Source organism: Eptesicus fuscus, chromosome 15 (assembly GCF_027574615.1).
Source record: "Eptesicus fuscus isolate TK198812 chromosome 15, DD_ASM_mEF_20220401, whole genome shotgun sequence".
Classification (NCBI taxonomy): Eukaryota; Metazoa; Chordata; class Mammalia; order Chiroptera; family Vespertilionidae; genus Eptesicus; species Eptesicus fuscus.
In genome coordinates, this window is record NC_072487.1 from 50,995,815 (window position 1) to 51,017,111 (window position 21,297).

The 21,297-nt window shown below is 38.6% G+C and overlaps 1 protein-coding gene across 7 annotated transcripts in view; it reads left to right on the plus strand.

The window, feature by feature from the left end:
• Window positions 1-21,297, plus strand: part of MELK (maternal embryonic leucine zipper kinase) — a 59,121-nt gene that overhangs the window by 32,392 nt on the left and 5,432 nt on the right. For 6 of the 7 annotated variants that reach the window (XM_054727135.1, XM_054727137.1, XM_054727140.1 and 3 more), the window contains 6 exons: window positions 3,622-3,708; window positions 11,577-11,708; window positions 14,599-14,721; window positions 16,518-16,749; window positions 19,726-19,822; window positions 20,725-20,893. In XM_054727135.1, the coding sequence (XP_054583110.1) occupies window positions 3,622-3,708; window positions 11,577-11,708; window positions 14,599-14,721; window positions 16,518-16,749; window positions 19,726-19,822; window positions 20,725-20,893 (840 nt within the window). The remainder of the gene's footprint in view (window positions 1-3,621; window positions 3,709-11,576; window positions 11,709-14,598; window positions 14,722-16,517; window positions 16,750-19,725; window positions 19,823-20,724; window positions 20,894-21,297) is intronic. The other variant, XM_054727138.1, reaches the window with a different exon arrangement.

Here is a 21,297-nt window from a genome sequence, read left to right on the forward strand (position 1 = left end):
ATGGCAACAAATACTGTCAGTTGTTTTCCTTGAAGTGACAGGTTCACTTTATTTTTGAGAAAATGTCTGCCAGATATCCAAGTCTAAATAAAATTAATAACTTTTTCTGCTTTGTCAATGATATTCTAAATGAAACTGTTTTTTTTTGTTTTGTTTTGTTTTTTTTAACTGTGAGTGCACTACAAAGAGTACAGTGTGTTAGTACAAGTTGGTGCCATTGTGTTGATTTTTACTAGGGCACCAGCAGTTTTACTCATCATTGCTTTTGTACCATCAGTGCAAATGTTAACACTGTGAAAAATGAAAAGCAGTGTGTATATCCTACCTAATAAAAGAGTAATATGCAGATTGATCATCACTGAAACACACAAGATAGCTGCCCCCATGTGGTCAAAGATCCTGCCCCCATGTGGATACAAGATGGCCACCACAAGATGGCCAGCAGGAGAGGGCAGTTGGGAGGCACCAGGCCTGCAAGGGAGGGCAGTTGAGAGGGACCCAGCCTGCAAGGGAGGGCAGTTGGAGGTGTTCAACCCTGCAGGAGAGGGCAATTAGGGGTGACCAGGCCGGCAGAGGAGGGAAGTTGGGGGCAAACAGGCTGGCAGCAGAGTGGTTAGGGGGTGATCAGGCTGGCAGGCAGAAGTGGTTAGGGGCAATCAGGAAGGCAGGCAGGCAAGCAGTTGGGAGCCAGCAGTCCTGGATTGTGAGAGGGATGTCCGACTGCCCGTTTAGGGATCCGACTGCCCACCGGGATCGGGCCTAAACAGGCAGTCGGACATCCCTCAAGGGGTCCCATATTGGAGAGGGTACAGTCTGGGCTGAGGGACAACCCCCCTCCGTGCACGAATTTCGTGCACCGGGCCTCTAGTATATATATATATACACATACACATACATACATACATATATATATATATACACATACACACACACACACACACACACACACACACACATACATACACACACACACACTTTGTATATTAATTAACTATTGCTGTTTAAAAACCACCCCAAAATTTAGTGACTTGAAATTTGGGCTGACTCAGCCAGGCAGTTCTTGTGTGGGTCTTAACCTGGGGTTGCTCATGTGACTGCAGTCATCGGGTGACTTAGTTGTGGCTGTATGGTCTATGAGTCACTCAAAAGACCAGCGTATTGTGTTCAGTTGGCTAGCCCGGGCTTCTTGATATAGTGGCTGGATTCCAAAAGAAGGAAGAAAGTGGACAAGCTCTAATACTCATTTTTCAAGCCTCTGCTTGTATCATGCTTACTAATGTCCCTTTCTCCAAAGCAAGCCACATGTCAAAGCCCAGAGCCACTGTGGAAGGTGTACCCTTCAAGACTGGAGAATTCTTATCCCCTATTGATAAATAAGGAAATCGAGAAATGAAAAATAACTATTTAAAAAATAAGTGTAGTGAAAGTGGCATTGCTTTCCATCTTTGTAAATGTTTTCTAAATCTGGCTTTAATAGAAGACACTTGGATATTCATCTGCTTTTGCGCTCAGTCTGTTTTGATTGAAGCATATGAAGAAAATGTAGCTTCGCAGATATGTAGTTAGAAAAGTACTTTAATACTTTAAAGGAGAAGAATTTTAATAGCCTTTTCAGATAATTGGGGATGTTCTCTGAAAACCCACTAACACTTATGCAATGAAGTGGGATATGTGCGTGTGTCAACAAAATAGCTTAGAGGTGCGTCTCAGACATGCCACAGTGTAGACTTGGTAGAGTTGTGAGATATTTGCTTTCTGGAACAATCACACCAATAAATATAAACACTCTTCCCTATGGCCAACTGGTCTTGGAAAAATAGACAGTGCTTTTTTAAGCCCCTTCACATTACTCTGCCCACTGTTATGGTCATGCAGCCTGAGCTGAACTCCCTTCTGATTCTCCTATGACTGTCATCTTTTAACACTTCGTTTCTCCATATTCCCTTTGGTCCGCCATGACATTATTAGTATCTACTGAGCAAGTACAGTTAGCTTTGCAACTTAGTTCTAACAGCTGTCAACAATGAGAGGCCAAGAACGGCAGAGTGTGCAGGTGTCTGAGCAGAGCAGCAGGGAAGTGCCCCTTGTGAAGTGGAGAGTAGGTGGTACAAATGCCTGTGTTCAGCCATTGGGGGTCATCATTTCTCCATGTGAGGGAGGGCTTTGCCTGTCTTCTTGGCCATTTGCAGTAGAACAGATGCCAAAATGAAGAAAGTCTCTGATTTCAACAACAAAAATTATTTTAAATTGAGGTGCAGTGTAAAGTAAAATGCATAGCTTTGGGTATTCCAAAAGAATATATAATTTTTCTCACATCTTAGTATAATAATTATAATATTAATTGAATATTTACTATATAGAATAGTGTGCTAATAAAGCAAGAACTCTCTGTATATTATACTACAGTATAGTATAGGTAGAGCCCCTAGGATAGTACCTTTAAGAGTCAGGTACTAGTCTATGGGCTTTATGTTTTTAACTCTTGTAATTCATTTAACCCTCATACCATCCCTCTGAAGTAGCAACTTATTGTTCCCATTTGGCAGATGAGTCAACAGAGTCAAGGTCAAAGAACTAGTAAGCATAGAACCAAGATTTAAACCAGACCGAAGAGCTCCAGAATGTAATGAATCGCATAGGTCAACTAGTTCAACTTCAGGACTTATTCTCTTCAGATATTGGACTAGGCACTCCACCTATGTTACATATGTCGTCTCTTTTACAGATGATGAAACTGAGGCTCAGAGAGACATAGAACATGCTCAAGGTCACACAGTTATTTAATGATGTTACAATGAAAACCAAAGTCTATCTAATTTCAAAGCTTGTTATGTCAGGTTGTATTGACTCACAGTGGATAGGGATCACAGGGAGACATACCTTAGGGGGCAGGAGGGAGGTCCCATCATTGCAAGGATCAGAATACTTGGATGGTTTCTATCCTTAAGCATAATAAAGTTTGTGTTGAGGCTATCTCACTTCTTTGTTAATATTGTGCTTTGCTGGTACCTTCAGGATAATGACCACTGTACAACATCCATGGTAACATCATAAGGGCTTCTTGGATTGCGCTAACCCCAAACATATCTGGAGGAACAATATGCTACAGTTCTGAGCCACTCTTTCACCAGTCTATTGTACAGTCACCGATTTGGATCCCCAGGTGACTGTTCTTTGATGAAAATGTCAGTGCAGCTCCTGTGGTAGAGATGGAGTATATAGTCCCTTGGTTGCATAACAGAATTTTAGCAATTGATCCGATGATATTGGGGCTATGAAGGCTAGGGAAAAGCTCATCTTCTTGAGTTATTGCCACTTGCTTATATCTTTAAAAAGCATGGAGAATGTTTATTCTTACCCAAGAGTTTTATAAACGTGTGTTGCTTTTATATATTGGTGTTTGGTTTTATAAGGTAATTAGGTAATTTTAAAATTTCAAAACAAATGCAGGATGGGGCAAATGTAGGTTTATAGTTGTTTGTATAGAAAATAACACAATAATTAATAAATAATAATACAAGAATAAACTCTGTTTTATGTACTCGTAACTGTAAACCTACTTTTGCCCTACCCTGTATTTTATAATTTTTTTATTAATAAAGTTTATAATTTTTTTTTTAGCTTATTCACCTTGATGAAGATTGTATAACAGAACTTTCTGTACATCATAAAAACAACAGGCAAACAATGGAGGATTTAATTTCATTGGTAAGAAATACAACATGAATTTGAGAGTAATACTATTTCATTGCTCTTGATGTTAATCAGTATATTAAAAAAATAGGGTAGCATTGTCAGACCTATGATTTTATCAAGGGTGTAACTATTGCACTTATTATTATTTTTAGAGAGAGGAAGATGGGGGGGAGAGACATCCATGTGAGAGAGAAACATTGATCAAGTGCCTCCCATTTGTGCCCTGACTGGGGATGGAACCTACGACCTAGGTATGTGCCCGGACCACTGCATCCTTTTGGTGTAGAGGACAATGTTCCGAACACTGAGCCACCTGGCCAGGGCTATTGCAGTTATTTTATATTCATGTATGATTTCTACTCAACTCTTTCTTAATGTCTGCTGGACAGCCTTTTAAAAATGACATTGGTTAAAGAGAATTATAGTGGGGAAAATTAAGAAACAGAACAAACTAGTCCAGGGCATTGACGGAGTTCTGATTCTGACTATTTTAAATTCTCTAACATGGAATTATGATCCTGCTGTAAAAATTAAGGTAAATACAAAATAGTTTCCTTCTTAGCTAAAAGCAACCCTGTAGCATCACATCACTCCTAAGCTTATGAACCAAATACTGTGAAATTATTATCATGATTTCTGGTGTTGAGTCATTTTAGCTCTTTCAGATGCTTAAATCCAGATTACGTATATCCTAGAGGTAGAGCCACTCAGAGCTGTCTCTGAATATACTGTAAATGCTGGGCTGGGCTTGTGCCCTAATTTTCTCTTGTTCATTCTATGTCTTTTCATCGCCTTTGCTTTGTATGTTTTTTTTTTTTTCCCTGTTTTCTAACTTGAAGGTAAAGGCCTTAAGAATTCTTTCTTTTTTTTTTTTTTTTTTTTTTTTAACTAAACAAAACTTTGCTAAGGCACAGTTCTTTTACGTGAGGAGGTGATAGAAAAAAAAAAGGAACTCTTTTGAATGACATAATAAGCAAAGGCTCTGGAGTATGTCTGGAAAACAGAATGATAATTTACTTTTTGTGGAATGAAAAGGAATGGCAAGAATTGGGAACTGCTGCAAGATATGTAGGTCCTTAGTTTTTTACAATAAAATGTGAAGTTTTCATATAAGCAACTTAAAAAACTGCATGATTTTTTTCCTTTGGGATGATCTTTAATAGAAGTCTGTTTTTCAAATACATAAAATTTCTTTTTAAAGTTTTATTATAGAAAATCTCAAACACCTATAAAAGTGGAGAGAATAGTATAACAGTGATCTTCCATGTACTCATCATCCAGTTTCAACAGCTGTTAAAATTTTGCTAATTTCATCTATAGCCCAACACCCTCCCTCATCTGCACTTTCAGCTGGGTATTTCAAAGAAAATCCCATATATCATGTCATTTTATCCAGAAAAAATTTCATATGAGATTTACAAATTTTTAAAATTTGAATCTTAAAAGTAACATACTCAGAATTTCAAGAATAATTGAAAAAAAAAAAGGTCTTTAAAATAGTATCCTTTATGTGGTCTCTAAATACAATTTTGAAAATTAGGAGTGAAATGGAACTAGGATTTGTCTTCTTTACATCTGACACAGAAAACAGTAGATAATATTATTCCTCACCTGAGGATATTTTTCCACTGACTTTTAGAGAGTGGCAGGGAGAGGGAGAGTCAGAGAGAAACACTGATGTGAGGAAGACACATCAATTGGTTGCCTCCCACACGCACCCCGACCAGGGCCTGCATTTGATTCCTGGTCGAAGTACTTACCTTTGACCAGGAATCAAACCCGGGACCCTTCAGTGTGTGGGTTGACGATTTATCCACTGAGCCAAACCAGATAGGGCCATAAGCACTCTTAAATTGCTGTATTTTATATATGTAGAAGTCAGAGTTTCATATGTCTTATGATTTTGAGCTGTCTCATTGAGATTCCCAACAGCAGTGCTAGAGCTTTCACTTCATTGCTTTCCTTACTTTCCCCCAATTCTTCCAGCTATGAGTGGCTCTGATTGTGGGAGTGCTAGTCATCTGGTTGGGGAACTTCACTGAGGGTCACATGTGCATATGAGAACCGATTCAGACCAAGACATCCCTTTACCCCACTCCTGCAATGCAAATACCCATGTATTCTGGTGGTGGGAGTTTAAAGATTGAAGGTCTTGGGAGCAAGGTCAGGGGAAGGATAGTGGATTACTCTTCAATTTTTCAAACCCCCTGTACCAATAGCTATCTTTCCTCAGCCTAGGTGCTTGGGGAGTTCTTTAATATTTGGTCTGTCTGAACAGTGATGGGATTTTAAAAATGTTTTTAGTTTTCTAGAAATGGTACTTTCTTTATAACAGGTAAAGCTATTGCTTTACTTTCAGACATTTGACTTTCAAAAGAGGGAACTGTCTAAAAGATAAGGGAGACATTGGTTGTGTTAGACTTGAGGATTGACATCACCTGAAAGCGAAACTAATGTGTTGATTTATCTGTTATTCAACACAGAACTCCCCTGTGCACCTTATCATAATGAGTAATATGCAGAGGCTATGGTAAAAAAGTTATAAAAAGGATGCTTTCTATGCCTCGGAGGAAAAGAGGGCTTAGAGGATGGTTGTAAAACTCGTAGGCATGCTTAGAAAACTCCATTTAAAACGCTAGGACCATCCAGGTGTTGTTTGCAATGCCTGGGTTATGCCATTGTTGATAAGCAAGTGGCAACTTGTTTCTTAGCCATGTTCTCTAATTAGTTTATGGCATCTTTTTAAAAAAGGTGGCTGTCAGAGATGAAACCATAGATGTGGGAGGTGGGAAAAAAATCTTTAATGTAGTTTTTGGAAAATGGAGAGTGATTCTAACTACATAGTTTTCACCTGGTTCCCAAGTACTTTCTCTATGAAACCTTTTCCCATGCCCTGTCTGGATTAAAGGAAATGTTCTGTGATAATTCATCACAGTAGCTTATACTTCTCCCACTAGATGGATAGATCCACGGTATAAATTTCAAAGCATATATTATAATTGTGGCCATCTGAAATATTAACTGATCAAGTCTACTAATAAAAACAACTGGTAGTAGACCTCTTTGAATCATGTACTTTGTGAGGAGATACATAGCATTTAAATATTATCGGTGTTATTAAAATTGAACAATCTTGCAGGCAGAGAGTCTCATAGTCTTATGGGTACATTATTGAGAAAGTTTCAGTTAAGCACAGTGGATTGAACAAGTATGTTTGCATCCAACATTTTCTAAAACCTCACAAAAATAACAAAGGGAGAAAAGGGCAAGAAAAATCACAGTGAAGAGAAGGAGAGAGGAGATAAAAGTAATGTCACTAAAATTGGAAGTTATGAAGTAGATAAGTGGGCGCTGGCATCGCATTTTGGAGAAAGCTGAGAGCCTAAGTGCCTGCGATGGGAAAGGGCAATCAGCAACCTGATTAGAGCGCTGGAGCTCCAGAAAGGCTTGGGGCTCAGGGTGCCTGGAGCCTCTGAAATCAGGGAAGTGAGCAGCTGGAAACTAGGAAGGTCTGTTGAAAGTCTGTATTGGAAGAGTTTAGAACCCAAGTCCCTTTTTCTACCTGTGCCGCGTGACAGCCACCTCTTCCCCACCCCAGCAGAAGATTGGGGACATTGAACAAGAGGCACTCTGTACCAGACATAGCTCAGGTGGGGGCAATGAGCTGTTTTGAAAAGGATGCATGGACACACACAGTCCTCATATTGAATGGTAAATCACTGCCTCTAACCCCCTTCACTGTTCAACTCTGAGAATGCTGGAGCTAGGATTTTGTCCTGTTTGCAGTGAGGGTGGGGAAAATATTGGGAGATTCCTCTCTAGGGGAAATCCAGGAGAAAAAAAAACCTACTTGCTATAGCAATGGTTGGGAGTTCAGTTTTCTTGTGTGTATTTACCTTAGAGCTGTGATTTTCAACCTTTTTCATCTCACAGCACCCATAAACTAATTACTAAAATTCTGCAGCACACCAAAAATATATTTTTTGCCACTCTGACAAAAACATAGGTGTAATTTTGATTCATTCACACCTGATGGCTGTTGTAGTGTTGGCTGTTGTCATTTTTTATTTGACAATCTAAGGGAAATGAGGTCAGTACCCCTGACTAAATAGACAGGTATTGCATGATTTAAAAATTCTTGCAGAACAGCAGTTGAAATCACTGCCTTAGAGAAAAGTCCCCAAGGTGTTAAGCAGCCCTAGACTACACATAGAGCCTTTAATTAGCTGTGTTATTATAATTCTTCACTTTTAAATAGAGACAGACAGCCAAAGATCACCAGATATTTGAGGAAAGCCTCTAACATGAAGCCACAGGTCAAAATAAGTGGTGTGGGGTTGGCCAGGAGAAGGAAGAAAAAGTAAAGATACTCAAGGGGTGGGGGTGGGGGTGGGGGGTGCGGGGAGAAAGATAACAGGAAGTGGGAAAAAATGGCTAAGAAATGATAACTAACATTCTTGGAGATAAGAGAAGCTATTTCTTTTTTGAAATAGGAATAAGATGACTAAAAAGAACATTTCGAGAAATAGCTCTTGGAAATTTAAAATATGACCAAAAGAAAAAAAGCTCAGTAGAAATGTTTGGAAAATGAGTTAATGTGAAACCTTCTGAAAGTAGAACCTAAAAACAAAGATATACACAAATAGAAGAGAGGGGGTAAGAAAGGTCCTACATACAAATAATATAAGTTACAGGAAGATAAAACAGAGGAAAGAAGGGAAGAAACCACTGAAGAAATATTCCAGAAAAGAGTTTCTAAGAACAAAGGGGCTTAACCAGGGCTTAGAAAAATGATGAAAATAGATCCACACAAGGGCCTGCTGGAGTGAAATTTCAGAAAACTGGGGAAAGGAAGATTGAAAAAGTATCAGGAACAAAAACCAAAAAAGATCATACACAAAGTCTTGGGAATCAGAAAGTCTTTAGATTTTTCCATAGCTATACTAGAAGCGAGAACCATGGATCTATGTCTTCAAAACTGAAAATTATTATCAACCTAGAATTCTATACTTTGTCAAACGAGAATCAAATGTGTGGATAGAATGCAGTCATTTGTCATACAAGCAAGCTTTCAAAAAATTTACCTACCATTCATTTTACCCTCAGGAAGTTTTTGGAGATGTTTCCACCAGAACAGGAAAGTAAACCAAGAAAAAGGAATACTTAGGCCCTTGCTAGTGTGTCTAGTTGGTTGGAGCATCATTCCATACACCAGAAGTTGGCGGGTTTGATTCCCTGCCAGGGCACATCCCTGGGTTTCAGCTTCGATCCCCAGTCTGGTTGCGTGCAGAAGGCAACCAATGGATATTTCTCTCTTACATTGATGTTCCTCCCTCCCTCCCTTCTTTTCTCCTTTCTTCCCTCTCTCTAAGATCAATGAAAGAAAGAAAGAAAGGAAGAAAGAAAGAAAGAAAGAAAGAAAGAAAGAAAGGAAGAAAGAAAGAAAGAAAGAAAGAAAGAAAGAAAGAAAGAAAGAAAGAAAGAAAGAAAGAAAGAAAGATTGTAGGATAGAGGTGAAGGGAATCCCAAGACTAACAGTTGAGTTGCAGGCTGAGAAAGAAGCCAATCCAGAGTGGAGTATGGAATGCAGATATCAGGAGGAATGTCTCCAAAAGGGAGACAGAGAAGGAGACAGATTAGTTGATATGTGTGAACATGTTGGGAGGAGGTGAAGGGTGTCGGAGACTGTGGAGTTGAATTAGTAAGAAAAAATAACTGCCTTGAAAAGATTTAATTTTAGGGAAAAACAAGTTATAAAAGAAGGAAATGCAAGGATAGCAACATGTGTGGTTTAACTGCAGGCTAATACTCAGCCAGTGTGACCATACTGGTTGTAAGAGACTAATATTTATATACTGACTGGTAAATAACTACTACCCAGAGTGCCCGCCCTGTTGCCCTGTTGCCTCCCTTGGGCCCTAGGCCCACCTCAAGCCCATCATTAAAAGGACAGTAATCGGCATCATAGGGGCCCCCAGAACCCTACACACCTCTTGGCCTCTGTTCTGATTGGTTGGCGTACTAATTAAATATTTGAACATTACCTTTACTTAGTTTTTTTTGTTTGTTTGTTTAAATTTCTTTATTGATTAAGCTATCACATATTTGTCCTCATCCCCCCATTCCCATCCCACACCCCTCCCCACTCATGCCCCCAGCCCCCTGTTGTCCTTAACCACTGGTTAGGCTCATATGCATGCACACAAGTCCTTTGGTTGATCTCTCCCCTTTATCCCCACCCTCCCCTCTCCCTCTGAGGCCCGACAGTCTGATCCATGCCTCCTTGTTTCTGGGTCTGTTCTTGTTCATCAGTCTATGTTGTTTATCATTTCCCCTAGATGAGTGAGATCATGGGCTACTAGAAATACACTTATAAGAACTGAAAATGAGACAAGCAATAATGGTTATGCTGAAAGGCAAGTGAATCAGTCTGTAATGAGTTTCTTTCTGGGCCAACAGTTCTTTGAGACCCAATTTCAATGTCAAACAGTTCCTTATGTGCACATGTCACCAATGATATTTCAGTTCTGGTTGGTGGACAAATGGTGGTAATGCAGGTCCGACCCTCTCTGGTTTGGTCCTGGGCAACCTGCAGTGACGCACAGCTGCTAACTGCTAGTATGGCAAGTCAACATAAGCGTCTTCCATCTCTGGACTGCTTCTCCTCTGTCTTCATGGCTGGAGTAGTCCTGTCGATTCCTCTCTGTTGCTGGAATCCACATGGTCTCGGAGTTGTTTTCTGAAAATATACAAATATATTCTCGACCAAAAGTTAATAAAGGGATATTTTCTATAAAATTGACTTGGGATCCTTTTTCATTTTTTGCCCAAATGATTTTCCTCTGGCTTGTTTTGACACCATGTGTGTTTTTCATGGGTATCTTGCCTTACAATTAATTTTCTAAAGTACAAATTTTCTAGATGTAATTTACTTACAGGGTATTTTTCCTTACATGATATTCTTCTACTATTTCCCCCCCCCCCCTTTGATTTAAATATTAGGAGGCTTTTGAAAATTTTATAATGTAGTCTTGATAGCTTTTAAATTTTAATTTTTTGCACTATAATATTACTGCTTTAGGTTCATTACATGTTACGCAATTTTATCATGAGATGAACTACCAATAAAAATTTAGTTAACGCTTTAGGAACTGCTTTTTGTCGAGTACAATTAATTTTTCTAGAATATTCGCTTGTTTCAATTAGCCAATTTAAATTAGCCTGAAAACTTGACTACTATTTTACTGTCAAATTTATTACTCTAACAACAATCTTATTTTACCCTGTAAATATTAGTGGAAAGGATTATTTGCCTTCTTGAGTAGGCCCTGAGCGTTCCTGGTGGTAGGCTGGATTTAGATATCAAAAACCCACTTCCCCACACTATGGGTACACGACAACTCAAACAATTCTTGTTGCAGTGAGAGGGCTACCTTTACCTAATTGCGAATACCATTAATAATAACATAAATATTGATTTACTAAAATTATAACAAAATTGTAACAGGAGGATGCAGGGAGGAGATGTGTGGGGAAGGAAGGAAGGAAGGAATTATAGTAGAGCTAAATTCTACACAGTAGGAAATCTAAAAATGATATCTGAAGCTAAAGAAAAAATTAAAGCTATATAAATAGTTAATTTAGGAATATAGAAAAATAGCTAAATGTGTTTAAATGTAGTTCTTTCTGGTGAGTAGAAATGGGTGTGTGTGGTGTGGTGTAGGGGATCGCTGTTTTTCATTATATGCCTTGTAAAACTAAAAAAATTTTTAAAAATTCTGAATGTCTGTTACATCCAGGAAAAAATTTAATTTAAAATAGAACATTATTTCAAAAAGCACATTTAATCTTCTAAACAACTTCATTTTCTTTTCTTCCAGTGGCAATATGATCATCTCACAGCTACCTATCTTCTGCTTCTAGCCAAGAAGGCTCGGGGGAAACCAGTTCGTTTAAGGCTTCCGCCTTTTTCCTGGGGACAAGTCAGTGGTACCCCATTAACAAACGTCGAGGTAAATGTTGGAACCTTTTTAAAAAATATATGATTTTATTGATTTCAGAAAGAGGAAAGGAGAGGGTGAGAGAGATAGAAACATTGATGAGAAACATCGATTAGCTGCCTGTTGCATGCCCCCTACGGTGGGGCAGGACGGGGGCAGTCGAGCCTGCAACCTGAGCATGTGCCCTGATGGGGAATTGAACTGTGACCTCCTGGTTCATAGGTCAACGCTCAACCACTCAGCCACACCAGCTGGACTAGATCTCTCTTTTTGTCATTTGTCACTCATGTGCTGCAGATATAGTGGGTCTCATGTCCATGTCTTGGGTATACCAAATTCTTGAGCCTAACTTGTCTCTCTTCTTCCCTCCCCAGTTTGTCTTTGACCAAACTAAGAACTAAAAAGTGTGAGTCCAAGTTGTCTGTTGTGTAAAGAAATCTCTGAAGTGAGATAATCTTATTCCTGGGATGGTTTGTGGCCTGTTCATGGAGAGTTTTGTTGGCTGGTGAATACCCCATGCCCAGGCAGATCTTTTATCCATGGGCTTTATGATCAGCCCATCAGCCATACTGTCCATGTCACAAAACCCTTTAAACAAACTCTCAGACTCAAGTTAACACCTTTGGGTATCGGACACCAAAGCATGAGCTTTGCTTCTGGAGGTAATCTCAGAAAGGCAATAGATACTGTGTACTTAGAATAAACACTTCAGCTAAAGTTTTAAATTCATGATACCTCAGGAAGAGGTCTGAAACATTTTCCTAAGCCATTGGATGGGCCTGTGTCTCAATTCATGTGCTTGTGTGATTCATAAAGTATCCAGGTGGAAAAGATCTGGGAAGATATTTACTCTTAACTTCTATCTAATGAACATTTACCTAATAATTTAATTATTTGGGCATTTAACTCATGTTATTGAATCAGTGTATATACCAGATAGACATTTTAATGACAAGAAATGAAGTATAAATAAAATTTTGGGTTCTTTTCTGATCTTTATGCAAATCATTGGGATTTGAATCAAGCCACATAAGTCTTTTTGTACTATTTTCCCTTTTGATCAAAACACCCTTTGGGGTGTTGTTTATAAGAAAGTAAGTAATAGTTAACCAATAGATGAAACTTTCAATGAAACAATAATACCATCTGATTCAAGAATCATAAAAGATCAATCACATCATCATCAGCATTAGCATTTTCAGGCCCCATGTTAGACAAATCTCTATGAATGTGGTACTTGGTGTCTAACAGTTGTGTTATACCACATCATAGTAGACCAGCCAGTTTCAGCCATTTTCATCTCATGGCACACAGAAACGAAGTACTAAAATTCTTTGGCACACCAAAAATATATTTTTTGTTGATATGACAAAAAAATAGGTGTAATTTTGATTCAGTCACACTAGATGGCTATTGTTGTGTTGGCTATTATCATTTTTTTATTTGATAGTCTAAGGGAAAGAGGTCAGTGTCCCCGACTAAATAGTCAGGTATTGAATGTTTTAAAAATTCTTGCTGCACATCAATTGAAAATCACTGTAGTAGATGATTAGTGCCAGGTAAGGGGCTAGAGGGTGTTCTAGGGCCTTTAGAAGATGGGCATGATCGTCATGGGTGATCCAAACTGGACCCACAGTCAAGTTTAGAAAAATGGAAAAGAAAGAGCACAGTATTCAGGGCAAGATGAATGTAATTAACGAAAGCTCAGGCACCTAAATGTGGGCTTGACATACTATGTTGACAGTGACTAAATCTGTTTAGCAAAATGAAGAGTTCAAGTAGAGGGGAAGTGAGAGAGGAAGGGTGAGAGCACGTGAGCTGGAAGGGTGGATGAGAGATTATAGAGAACCTTGAAATCTCACGTGAGAGGGGTTAGACTTCATGCTCTTGGTAATGGGAACCATGGATTTTTGAGCAAGACATGACATATCACTGATATGACGGTAATTTTTAATAATTCATCCAGTGGTATATAGAATTGTCCAGTCCGGTATGTGTGTGTGCCGTTACTGTCTACTATAATACCCATGACAGCCGTCATTCATACAACACTGTACCTTTTTTCCCCACTGAGCCTAGACTTCACGTTAGTATTTTTCTCAGCCTAGCACCCCATGCAGCTAGGTCTAGTTGATGGTAATTGGCGGTCCTGGAGAACTCTGTCATTCCTGGTTGAGAGGGTGGAAAGACTGGCCACAGAGACCATATTTGTTTGAAGAGTTCAGGTCTGAGAAGATTTGTCCTTGAATCAGAACAGTGGCAGTGGGACTGGAAAAGAAAAGGATGAGGTGTAAGAAATTCAAGTAATATTGCCTGGCCAGGTTAACTAGATGTTGAGGGAAAGGGGAGGAGGGAGAAATAAAAAATCCAATTATGTTCCATTGTTTTAGAATTTAGGAGGTTTTTGGGATAGCCTTAGTTTATAGAGAGGAAGAATGAGGGAAAATAAATGACTCTGGTGGTGGTATTAGGTCAGGACCTCAAGTATCCTGCCCCCAGGACATCTTCCATAAGGCTAATTTACTCCTAGAATAAATTGCTAACTACTCTGTATGTTCTTACAACTAAGAAACCTGTGTTTCAAAGTTGTTTCTCTTCCATCCTCTACTTTGTCAGAGCTTTTTATTTGTAGATTTGCAGAGGAGTTATTTGTCTGGCATTAGTGATTATTTGATAATGACAAGCTAAGTAGTATGCTATAATATGTTTCCAGACATATTCTTTGAGAGTCAGAGATTCTCCCATCTAATAATCTGAATTAAATTTTTTTACTTTCTGTTTGCTGTAATGAATGGTAAGCTCCTTCAATATACTATCATTTGTTTCTGCTTCCAGGGCATTGCCCTGCACTGGGAATATGCTATTTTAAAAACTGAATCATGATCCTTCTATTTTTGAATAGTCAAAGAACCTGAGTTTAGAAGATATGACCACAAATGATGAAAATTATGTGGCTGGATTAACAGAATATGAATGGTATGAAGACAATTCATCAACAGGTGTGGCTACTCCCCAAACACCACAGGTTGGTTAATTTTATTATTACTTAAAGCAGATTATATTGTCTCAATTGTAAAAATATCTAGGCCCCAACATGTGATCTAGTATGTGCTTGCAAGCTTAATGAATTCTTTTTTAAAATATATTTTTATTTATGTTAGAGAGGAAGGGAGAGGGAGAGAGAGATAGAAACATCAATGATGAGAGAGAATCATTAATTGTCTGCCTCCTACACGCAACCTGGGCATGGGCCCTTGACCAGAATCAAACCCAGGACCCTCAGTCCGCAGGCCGACTCTCTATCCACTAAGCCAAACCGGTTAGGAGCTTAATGAATTCTTAAACTATTGAAAACATTAATGAGAGCCCTGGCCCGGTAGCTCAGTTGGTTAGAGTGTCATCCTGCCAAGCCAAAGTTGCAACAAATCAATGTTTCTCTCTCTCTTTTACACTCTCTTCATCTACCCTACCCTTCCTCCCTTTTACTCTCTCTTCCTACCCTACCCTTCTCTCTCTCAAATGAATAAAAGAAATAAAACCTTAATGAGAGATTGTTGGAATAGAATGAAAGAGATGCCAGTTATTTCCAAGTTGAAGAAAGCCAAGATTCCATTTTGGAACACTTTATTGCATCTCTCTCTCTCTCTCTCTCTCTCTCAATGAGGTATAATTTACATGTAGTAAAATCATTAAATACACTATTTTAGTGTACAGTTCTGTGTTTTGACAAATGCATACAGTCGTGTAACCACTGCCAAAATCAAGAACAGTTCTGTTGCCCCCCAAATTCCCTCATGCCCCTTTGTAGTCAACTCCCTCCCCCCCAACTCAGCAGTGGGGAGAGCTTGGGTTGTGTTGGAGTAAAGCTTTTCTTTTAGATAGGAGTTGTGTTTGCTTCTACCATGCTCCTGGAACACAAACAATTTAGGGCTACTTTAAATTAAATTCTAGGCTTTCGACTCCAGGGACCATGCATACAGTATGAAGTTGGGCTTGGAGCCTATGTGAAGACTGTCCTGTGGTTACTTACACATTATTAAAGGAGACTTTTTTTTTTCTCCTCCAGAGCACAGGACACGATAGACACTTCCTTGCCGACTTCTTTGCAGGGCATATTTATATTTAATTCACTTTAAAAATTTTAGATATAGCCTTCCCTGGCTCTTCATGGGAGCTTTGGGTCTAACCCTTGCATAGGTCTAAGGCTTCCACAGTATTAAAACCTATGCCGTAGGGTATCCGAGATAGTAGGTAGATGCCCTTAGGGCAGTGGGAATCTCATCCTTGGTTACATTTCTGGATTCATGCTCCTGTTTTTAGTTTGACCTCTGAGGACTTTCCTTACTGTTTAGTAAGCTCAACCATAAATTCAAAAGGATTAAAAAATATTTTCTATCCAACATTTCTGTTAGAATATTTTAACATGGTTTTTCTGCACTTATTATCCACTAAACTTTTATTTTTGGTACATATTAAGAAACAAACCATGACAATATAGGTATAGGAAGCAATTTTTAAGCATTTATTTGTGATCGTTCTCAATATTGCCTAGGATCTGGGTATATTTGAGTGAAAACTTGGCCTGAAACATGTTGAAAATTACCTGTCAATAGAACAGACTAAAGTGATCTACACTTACTAAAGAGAATGGAATGTACATTTTCAAATTTCTTGGTATTATTAATAATACCTTTTTGATAGTATTTCATTTTAGGAAAAATGGTACAAGGTAATTTACAAATGATTAAAGCCATGTTGTAAAGAAATTGACTTTTCTTCTTCTTCTTCACTGTGCTTTATCTAGTGATTTTTTTTTTCCAGTTTGCCAAGCATTGGACAGAATCAAACGGTTTGGAATCTAAATCATTAACTCCAGTTTCATGCAAAGCATCTGCCAATAAATTAAAGAACAAAGAGAATATATATACTCCCAAGTCTGCTGTAAAGAATGAAGACGGCTTTGTACTTCCAGAACCAAAGACTCCAGTTAATAAGAACCAGCACAAAAGAGAAATACTCACTACACCAAATCATTACACTACACCCTCGAAAGGTATTTGCTGAAACACCTTCAAAGTCCATTCTTCTTACCATGCTGCATGAGAGTATAGCAGGTCAGAAATGACTAGCACTGCTCTCAGGAGTCTCTGGGAGAGGTCAGCCTGCCTTCTTATTATGTGTTATTTTGATTAGCTGAAATGAAAGCATATTAGTCAACTTCTAATTTTCCTCAACTTTATACATATAAAATTCAATCATAGCATCATAGAATATCAAAGCTGAAAGGCAAGTTAGAGCTCATTTAATCCACTGCCCTTTTCATAGCTGAGGAACCTGAGATCCAGATGCGTGAAGGAGCTGCCCAAGGTCATCCATGTTTAGATCTTGTTTGCCCCACCCCTTTGCTCTCACTTGTAATGACTAAACTGAAGTCTCTTCGGAGCCCTTCTTACTCATCGGATCTCCAGTTCTGGTATCTGATCCTGCTCTGCGTTGTACTACTGCCCATGCTCCAGCAGACAGAGAAAAGCTGCAGTGTTTTTCCAGATATCCGTGTCCACACTTTGCAGCTCTCTCTTCCCTTGGTTTCCTCTCCTCAGCTTTATCATCACCAATTATTTACGCTGTTTCCTTTATGACACCTCTGCGCTTTTATTGCTGGCCTCATCTAAATATATTCTATTTTGTCAGTATTCTTCTTAAAACAATGCCTAGAACTGAACCTAGTCTTCTAGTACTGGGTCTCACCAGGATAAGATGGTGTCACGAGAGTAGACTGTCTGCTGTCTCTATTGCAGCATGGCATAGTACCGTACACAGTAGGTGCTTAATACCTGGTATATAATGGGGGCCATATCTGTTGAATGAAGGAATGAATAAATTAAAGGCTGAAGGGTTCTTATTTACTATGATTTAGTCTCTGTCACTTTTTAAAATGACACCTAAACTTTATTAGCCTTTTTCCAGTAATTGTGACCTAATATTGTTATGTTAACATCCTAATGAATCCAAACTCTGAAACACGGCCGTGGAAACTGCTGGCAACTCACATCCTGTTGTGCTTCCAGTTTGCTAGTGGGGCTGATAGCCAGTTCCAGAGGTCTACTTATATGTAAAGATATGAAGAACTTTGTCAGAATATTTGCTGGAAGTCCTGTTAATTGCATTCTCTAATTCATTAACTCAAACAACATTTTTCTCCAACTTGTGAGGCTAGTTTGCGGTGATGATGAGATGAGTGTGTGGCTGCCTGTGGTTGTTAACGAGGTTTTAGTGAGATAACATTTGCACATAGTAGGACCTCAGTAGTACTTGCTATTGAATTTTTTCCAGTGAGGGGGATCTCTTCTGTTATTTCTCTTAACAAAGGTACAACATCCTTTCTGAGTGGGTTGGGCAGCGAGGTAAAATGGACCTTCAGCTCATTCAGGGCATTTTTAGAAAGAGCCTTTGATGCTTACTATCCCTTCTATCATTGATATTTTCTGCTTTTTATGTATTTCTGAAGGTTTTAAAATATGGATAGTTGAGAATTTATAATCTTAAAGTTTACATGACTTGTCCCTGTGAGAAACATTTTGCTGGTCAAAAACTATAATTGGCTGTTTTTCTTTAAACATAAGAGCTGCCTATGGGAGCGAGTGTCTGAGCCCCGATTGATAGGTTCCATTAGTGCTTTGCATTTTACTTTTGCTCTGAGTCACTTTTGACATAAACATTAATTTCATTTCTCTGAATCCTGTATAATCCAGTCAGTGACAATTTGTTGAAGGATAACTGTGTATGGTAGTAGATACTCTCAGTGTACAAAGATGAAAACTGTTTTTCATAGATGTTGATTGATCTTATTTTCCTGTTCTTGTAGAACCAGTGAGAATAGTGCTGAATAGTCATAAACAAAACAAAACCTCTGATCTCTTTTTAAAAATTCGGTATCATATTTTATAAAGTGAATATTATTATCTCTAAAGGGTTATAAGGTTTACATCATGAAGAAAAAGTGAACTAATCACTGGCAACCAGATTTGTTAATGCATATTTGTCACAAACTATCATGGGATACAAATACCCCGTTAGCATACAACAAAATTCTGGAATAAGGAATATAAAAATAGCCACAGCTCACTCCTCTTTAGTAACTTTTGTCATACTTTCACTGGGACACTTCTCTGTGCCGCAAGAATTTTAAAAACATGCAATACCTGACTTATATAGTTAGGGACACTGACCTCTTTTCCCTTGCCTTGTCAAAAAAAAAAAAAAAAAAAAAAAAGACAACAGTTAATACAACAATAGCCATCCAATGTGAATGCTTTGTCTTGAACCATAAATATATAGGTCATATAATAGAGTTGCATCTTATTGGTCACATCCCATAATAATGTTGCATCTGATTGGTTAATTTTTGATATCAGAAATCCTTATATACAAGTATAGGCATCTGAGTTTTTAAAAAGTCACCTTGGGGCAAAAAGTTTAGGTAATTACTATTATTTTTTAAATCAATGAAAATTATACCTACTTTTTTTTTGTCAGGTAGGCAAAAATATTTTTTGGTGTGCCACAGAATTTTAGTAGTTTATGTGTGCCATGAGATGAAAAAGGCTGAAAATCACTGGCCTAACAGGTTGATTTGAGCTGTGAATTGAATTAACACCTCTCAGTACTAGATCAATTAAAGGCATAAGTTGGGTCTTTGTGTAAACACAGATTGACTTTCATTTATAGAAAGGAGAATCATTAATCACAAAATCTGTATTTATATGATCTGTTTAGATCTGTCATGATATTTATAATAAAATTATAAGCAGTGAAGAGAAAGGAGAGCCACACATACAAAGCAAAATGATTTTGTTTTTATTATAAATCACATGGAAACATTTATTTACAGAATTGTAGCTTTAGCATCACTGGCGAAGTGGTTACATTTCTGAGTCACGGAATGGGGTGATGTATGCATTCTTGATAGAAATTTTGAAACCATAGTATGTCAACTCTGTTTGGTTTGTGTTTGTTGTTTTTCTAATAGTTAGAAACCAGTGCCTGAAGGAAACCCCAATTAAAATGCCAGTAAATTCTGCAGGAACAGAGAAGTTAACGACAGGGGTCATTAGCCCTGAGAGGCGGTAAGTGTTTTTTAGACTTTTGATCTTTAGTATGTGTAACCAGACTTCCTTTTTTTCATATATGATAAACCTGATTAAGGCAAACCATCGTGAAGATTCTATCCGACTGTAGGAATGCCTGTCTGAGGATGGTCTTTGGCCATTACTGAAGCTATTGCCACTGCTTTCCTCAGGGGGTAGAATGGTGAAACTCATCAGCGGAAGGGCTGGCACCTTAACCTAAAATACAGCAGGCTGGCAAGACAGCAGCCTTGGTCCCAGCCACGTAGTTTTTTTCTCTGGGGCTCACGTTTCTCTATACTTTTGCCAATAGAGCATAGACATTCACTAACAGATAGCAGTTGCTCAAAATGGTAAAGATACTAAAAGGTGTTTCAAAGAAAACCCGTTCTTGTCTGAGTGTTTCTGCAGCATAGATGACCTTTCATTGTCTTTTATAGTTATTTTTTCAAGCAGGAACAATTTTGAGTACAATTGAGAAAATTAGAATGTGAACTAGGTATTAGAATGTGAACTATGACATTATTAATTTTCAGATGGCTCAGCAAAGTTGTACATATATTTAATGTATTTATTATCTATATGCATAGAGAAAGCACATGTGACAGAATATTAACAATTGTTCATTGTACTATTTGTTCAACTTTTGTGTGTATTTGACATTTTTTTTTAAAAGGTAGGGGAAAAATAGTTTTGCCAAGTGGCATTTGGCTGGGGGAGAGGGTGGGGACTAAATTCCAGTAGAAGATGACTTTTGTGTTCCCTGAGCAATGAGGCGGGCTGGCCCTGGATAGCAAAGTAAAGCCCGCCAGGCAGACGGGACACAAGCACAGCCTGTGAGGGCCCCTGTGGGCAGGAGGCCTAGCTCTGCTCGGGGTTGTTTTGTGTTTTGTTTCTTTAAGGTGCCGCTCAGTGGAACTGGATCTCAACCAAGCACATGTAGAGGATACTCCAAAAAGAAAAGGAACCAAAGTGTTTGGCAGCCTTGAAAGGGGGTTGGATAAGGTTATTACTGTGTTTACCAGGAGCAAATGGAAGGGCTGTGTCAAAGACGGACCAAGAAGACGAAAGGTAAGTGGACTAAATCTTTAATGCGGATTTCAGAAGGTGACTCCTAACTGGACTACCGTACTTTCCGGCGTATAAGATGACTGGGCGTATAAGATTTTCCTGGGTTAAAAAGTCATCTTATACGCCGGAAAATACGGTATATTGGACTATATTGATGGATTAGATATAATGGATTAGATATATTGGACTAGTACTTTTTTCAAGAAATATATTTTATTGATTTTTTACAGAGAGGAAAGGGAGAGGGATAGAGAGTTAGAAACATCGATGTGAGAGAAACATTGATCAGCCGCCTCCTGCACACCCCCTACTGGGGATGTGCCCGCAACCAAGGCACATGCCCTTGACCTGGAATCGAACCTGGGACCCTTCAGTCTGTAGGCCGATGCTCTATCCACTGAGCC